The sequence below is a fragment of the Stylophora pistillata genome, chromosome 5 (assembly GCF_964205215.1).
Source record: "Stylophora pistillata chromosome 5, jaStyPist1.2, whole genome shotgun sequence".
NCBI lineage: Eukaryota > Metazoa > Cnidaria > Anthozoa > Scleractinia > Pocilloporidae > Stylophora > Stylophora pistillata.
In genome coordinates, this window is record NC_142523.1 from 14,478,660 (window position 1) to 14,485,423 (window position 6,764).

Here is a 6,764-nt window from a genome sequence, read left to right on the forward strand (position 1 = left end):
GATCTTTGACGTCATTTCCGGTAAAATGGCAGCTGAGAGCTCGCGGCTTCTTCCGGGAAATAAACATTTCCTCGTGTTCTCGAGTTCCAAGATGGCGTCATGTAGCGATGGACAGAAACTGCGACAGATTTCATATTCCGACGAACTTTTACATCTTCCAATCAAGCATGGTAACTTAACTGGACCTAAATGTGAAATATGTATCATTCACACAGCGTAATTACAAATCGTTGTGCCATTTTTTCTCTTTGCACGAGTACTCTGAACTTTGTCCAATTTTTTCGTTGTTGTCGTAGAGAATTCCAAGCTTTTGATAACTAGGAAAAGCAAGGTGGAAAATAGAATTCATTCACAGATATGCAAACCGTCTTCAGGTAATATGCCGTAATAGTAAAATGAAAATTTACCGTGGTTAAGGCTTTCTTTCTTGCAGAGATGCATGATTCCCAACTCGAGTCATCATCAATTCCTCATATTCGATGCCAAATTAATTTTTTAGCGTAGCAATAGGGTTAAAAGAAATCAGGCGTTTGTGAAAGAAAATTTATGGCAAGAGTTCCATACAACCTCTTACATTAATAATGCATAGAGTGTTCTAAAGAAACCTTTATATTTAGTCTTTATGAAATGGAATGCATAATTAATGTATGGGGTTATATGGAACTCTTTCCAAATTTATAGTTAACATTGCAAGTATTAGATGCGATGGTTTGACCCTTTACATTCTAACATCAAAAGCACTTTCTCCATACTGTTCTCCATATATTTTTTGTGGTGCTGTCAAGGAGAATTTGTTTATCGATCAAGAACTTTTTTGTTTAGTGATCATTTTGTGTATACTGTGATTCATGGATGACATTGTGAGGAGAAACCAGATCCTAGTCACTCTTAGGGATCAGAGGGTTAATGATTAGCTTGCTCAAGGGCGTAGCCAGGGGGATCCTGGGTGCCCGTGACCCCCCCTTGGTAGGCCTTCTTTTGAGCAAACAACCTACAATATTCAGGTGGTGAAAATGCCATGACGATATCTTGGCCTGCCCACTATACTCTCACTGCTCATCCCAAAACTGTAACATTAAGTAAAACATGCACGGCGGGGAGGTTGACATGACAATCTGGTGAGTAGCCTCTGTGACCCCCCCCCCCCTTTGAAGAATCCTGGCTACGCCCCTGTTGCTGCACTACTGTAAGCCATGAAAGGTCGTTGTATGAATCCTGCCAGTGAGGGTTGTGTGCTGATTAATACAAAGCTTTAACGTTTCCCTCCATCTGATAGTTTTCTTCAACACCATTTGCTCATGAAAGCAAAGTCTTTACTTGAAACTCCTCAAATAACAAGTAAGACACAAGGCTGTTAAATACAATTTATTTATAAGCTAGGCTGTAAAACAGTCACAAAATCACTACCAATGGAGAAATTTTTAGTCGCAAAAGCAAATTCTTTAGTCGCAAATGCATCAGTCCTGAATTTTTTTCAGGCCTTATTTATATACTGCTTAAGTAGTGTTCATTATTACAAAGATCGCTCTCATACTCATTAATTTTCTTCGGTTCTCATGGGCCTTACACCGACTTGTCGCACATTAGGGAACCAATATAACAGCTGCAAATGAGACTAGTTTGCTTGATAAAACTTTTAACCCTTTTTTCACACTAACATTAGTATCTGTGACTGTGTACAATGTAGTCTGATTGATTGGGTGAGGTTAGTTCCCAGAAAGTACTGTAAGCTGTTGGTAGCAGTGAATGATTGACATTTTGACAACCCGAGTGAGGTCATCATCAGAGTCAAGTGAAGAGTTGTTATTGGTTGAATGAGCTAAGACTGGTTCATGTTAACAGTTTAGTCAGTTTAGGGGTGATATTATTGACTGTAAAACTTAAGGGGCTTAAGTTGGTTGCATATGGTCTTTTTTTTTTTAAACAGCTGTTCAGTTGCTGCCTCCCGGTCAGCTCAATTGATAGAGCGCTGGACTATTGTGCGGGAGGTCGAGGGTTCGAGCCCCAGCCGGACCAACACTCAGGGTCTTAAAATGATTTAGAAGAATGTACTACCTTTCTATAACATCAAGAAATGATTAGATATTCTAGTCTTCTCGGATAGGGACAAATAAATGGAGGTCCCATCTCCTGCAGGGTTAGGGGCAGGAGATGTTTATTTCCCACGCACGAGATTACTGTGTGATGGATGTCCTCCCCTTGGGTGGGATGGGTGGTTAACAAGACCCCCGTTGATACCAGTGTTTACTACACTGAAGGGGCTATCCTGTATAAATATAGATGTCTACTTCTACTTGCTCAGGGTTTTGAAACAAGAATACTCTCACCCTGTTGATCAAGCAACACACACACATTACACCAGGTTCAAACCAAACTGTTAGTTATACATTTCCTGGGCTACTGTCATAAAGAATGTGTTTTACAATCAAGGGCTTCGCTGGTTGGGAATCACTTTGTTTTTTCTTGTAACCTTAGTGGTTATTTAAGGGATGGTACTGTTTGGAGAAATGAGTCTAGCCATTCTTAGAGATGACAGTAGTCTACACACAAACACTACAGTTGTAGCTACCTCTTTACACTCCATATATTTATATAGGAGGCGGCGCGGCCAAGTGGTTAGGGCACTGGACTTGGTGCTCCACCCTGCCACTCACTGGATTTGTTCTCGGTTGCCCCAAGTTCAACTCCTCAGCTGCGCTCTGTAAATAGCCTACCAGTCTGCCTCCTGCTAGTAGGGATTTTCAAGCATTCAATGTATAAAAATTTGTTTTTCTCTCTTTCACATTGTAAGCCCCTAGAGGCTTGCAACGAGCACTATATAAATTGATATTTTTTCCTTTTTTTTTTTTTTTTCTAATATGCCACCTCAACTTTTAGTGCTCTACACCTGAAGATTAATATTCATATACTCTATACTATTTTCTTTGCATTTGCTTTGGTACTGACAAGGAGAAGTTGTTTGACAATCACAATTTTCCTCAATGTTTGATTCAAGAATGATACTGTGAGGGGAAATTAAAGCCAGTCATGAAAGTGAGTCTGTAACCATGCCACTAAATCAAGTATACTTTTTCTTTGACAGTGTTAAGCCGTGTTAAGGACTTCTTACCAATAATGAAAGAAGCAGAACTTGCACTGGAACAAGAACTCCAAGTGAAGTCTCCCACTGAATTGGATATTGAAAGTATTGATGATGATGGTCCATTTATTGAAATGGTAAGCAAAAAAAAAAAAAATTCTTCTGTCGTCTTTTGACATTTCTATTTTCTGCTAGTAAGATCACCCCCCCCCCCTCCCCCCAAGCACCTGCTGAAAGCCATGCACACACTAGAAGCAAAGTGTTAACGGCAATAACTAGTTATTTTTTTCTATTATGCTTGGCTTGTAGGATATACAAAGCTGGGAAAAGGGGACTGCTTTCATTCCAGGAATTAACTGTCTTTCTTATTATATTTCAAAAGGGGACATAAGTGTCATTTATTTTGTGAAAAGGGGTAAGTTTCTTAAGAAACTGCGGTGCTAGATCTTTGGGAGGGTATTACTAGATAATTTGGTTTTATAACTTGAGTTGATAATGTAATTTGGCCACTGTAAAGAGTAATAAGGAATTTAGCTTTGGAAACTCTTTATTATTCTTTACAGTGGCCAATTTACATTTATTTACCAGCTCAGTTTATAAAATCAAATGATTTATTCTTTTTACTCTCTTGGTAATATTTATGTTACTTCAGATTTACGCCGACCTCAACCAACATTTAAATGTGTTGTTAATCCTTTTTTTTTTTTATTGATTCATCCTCATTACATAGAATCTTGCATTGGTGGAAACCCAGAGCGATAGCAGCGAAGAATCCTCAGAAGAAAATGATGAGGATTTTTGTAGAGACTCCGATGAAATTGCAACTCATGAAATAGACGGTGGACATGTTACTGAAGAAAACTTTGTCATCACAAAACCAGTTAAAGGACATGTTAAACCAGTTATAGAAGAAGTGAAAACATTGAAAGCGGATACTACACTTCTACGGCAAAACACAGAGAAAATTGCAACGAAAAAAACGAAAAGGAGAAGGAAAAAGAGATGAAAAAGTTTAAAGTCGACGTGCGTGAAATTTGAAAACTTCAACGAAGAAGGAGTAAAGGAGGGGGAAGAAGAAACGAAAAGAATGTAAAGTCAAGTCGACGCGCGCGAAATTTGAACATAATTTGATTATGATGTTAATTGCCTTTCCAGTGACTATTTCTGTAAGATTCACTGTAAATACAGGTTCAAACTTCTTATTCGAAAACGGCGTTTTCACCTTGAAAACACTGCAATCGCTTTCGGCCGCACTGGGAAAACGGATGGAAAGTTTTCTGTTTACATTACGCCAGGTAAACTTGTAAAGGTTTGTTACCATTGGACAACTTATTCGGATGAGTGTGGACAGTAGTCAGTAGTCAGTAGTCTTAATCCGAAGAATTAATTTGCGTTTTTAGAATGCGAAGTTTAGCAGACTCGACAGTAACGCTGTCGTGCTTGTTTTTCGCCTTTTACTCCCTTCCCCCTCGTGTTTCGTACACGAGTTGACACTGACACAACAGAGCCAGAGAGGGATGGGGGGTGAGGATCGATAGAATACCACAGGGCCTTGCGGGGGGGATATCAGGAAATTTTATAGTGATACAAACCAAATCCTCCAATCACCAAGGTCTCTGCACTAAAGTGATAGATGATGACTGGTCCTTAACTCACTGAAGTTTCACAAATTTCTTATTACTACACTTTTTTTCAACACTAAAAGTATCATTGTCACGAAGCTGATTTAATAAAAACATTCAAACAGTTCTTCATAGTCGACACGACAATCATTTCAGTTGCAGTTACAAGCCCTCGGGAACTTTTATCTACACGCCGGTCATCCACTGTCAAAGGAACAAAACCGAAAGTTCTTCAAATGACTGCATCGTACATTTTGAGAAACAACCCGATTTTGCTTGACTATATCGTTTCACTTTCCCGCATATCAAGAGATTTGGAACCTTAAAATGGTCGTAGAAAGCCACTTGATGATGCCAGTTATACCTTCAAATTACCTTTAGGGCTTTTATGAGTTTCGACCACCATACACGCAGTAAATTTGAATGTTCACCAAGTGACATGAGAGGAGATAAAATCTTCGAATTCCCCGGGGTGGGATGGTGGTGGATTTTTCTCACAGTGTAAATAGTTCCCCTAGCCGAACTGCAGTCTCTTGAGATTGCTTTGTAAGCATTCTGTTTGAAATACTAGTTAAATCAATAAATAAACAGTCAATAATGATAACTCATTCACTGAAAAAATGGTTTATAGTCCAAGCTTAAAAGCGCATAAATTATCATGTCAAACTGTGACACACGTGGCCCTATCGAAAAGGAAATTTCACATCATGCCCAGTTCGAAGAAACGTTCACGCTTCTAAACAAAATGTCACCGTATTTACCTTGAGAGTGGACACAGAAAGAGAACAAAGCAAGTGAATGAAAATTATAAAGTCAGTATAATAAAAATGCTCTCTAAAAACATTTTTAGTCCAAATAACAGTTTCCTCGTCAATTTCTTTTTAAGAACAAGGCGTTTTATTTACAAGAGTGACACAAAGATTTGTTATTAGTTTTCGGCGTTCTGATTGAACGCACCATCATCATTATCAGAATCATTTCTCAGGAGCGTTTTAGAACCAAATCACCTCTGAATAATTGCAAATCGCACGATTGAAAAGAGGCATACAAATCATTTTGCTCTCGCTCCTCACAGAGAAGAAACTTGTTTGACAGATTATCTGCACGATAATTACCATAACTCGGTTTCGAACAAATAACAGGTTTTAGGAGAGAGATTTATTTTCATAGCAGGCCTTTTATTTGTTTACGAATAATCACACCTTCATGGGCATTCGATGAACGAAAAAAATTGAAAAATAGAACTGTGAAGTCATAATGCATGCAAGCACACACTTTGTGACAGAGAAGAAAAGTAAATAGTTTGGAAAATTTATTTTACATAACAGTCGTTAGAATTCGAATCACTACGATATAAGTTTTGTAAAACCTGTAAGAGATTTGTTGACAAGAATAACATGTTGTTCATGTGTAAGGAAAAATCACATCTTCAAGTGCCGCTTGCTATGTTGAAAATAAAAGCCCAAGAAGGTCCTAATGTACGTTATCTGGGTAAACAAGTAATAAATGTTTTGATCAGTTATTTTTATCAGCAATAAGATTGCTGAATTTAATTCTTTCTAAAGCGTCCTCTCTGAAAGACGTGCATGCACTGTTTTAAAATTATTAAGCTGATTCTTGAAAACTGTTTTTGGCGTTCCCAATGTAGGGAATAGGTAAATGATGGCCATTCGAAAGGCTTTTGCCATAAAAGTGAACTCGTGCTCATGGAACTGATATCCACTTCGTCACGTCTAATGTTGTTGCCTTCCCTTTCGTGAGTAGCTGAAGGTTTTTCAGTGTCGGTGGTAAAGCGGCGTATATACAAATCGCACGCTAATAACGTTCCTAAATTTCGTAGGAATTCAAGTTTGGAAAATGTTGAATATGCTGATTTTTAAATACGTTCATCTCGTGTGTTTAACTTATAGGGAAGATAGAGTGCGATCGGTTCTAGGATTGCTCCGCAAGTTTTCTCCCAAGCGTAATTAACCTTTATGTTACTCTTTCTATGCCGTTGTGTCAACTTTGGTTTGCTGAATATATTTTTTTCGCCCATAAATTTGTCACTTCTTCCCTACAAT

At 38.3% G+C, this 6,764-nt stretch overlaps 1 protein-coding gene across 1 annotated transcript; it reads left to right on the forward strand.

The window, feature by feature from the left end:
- Positions 1-25: 25 nt before the first annotated feature.
- On the forward strand, positions 26-4,220 carry LOC111335780 (uncharacterized). Its single transcript, XM_022941773.2, has 4 exons — positions 26-170; positions 297-374; positions 3,083-3,216; positions 3,810-4,220. Exons 1-4 carry the CDS (start codon positions 26-28, stop codon positions 4,083-4,085), a joined length of 633 nt encoding a protein of 210 aa, XP_022797508.2. The 3' UTR covers positions 4,086-4,220.
- The last annotated feature ends 2,544 nt before the right edge of the window (positions 4,221-6,764 follow it).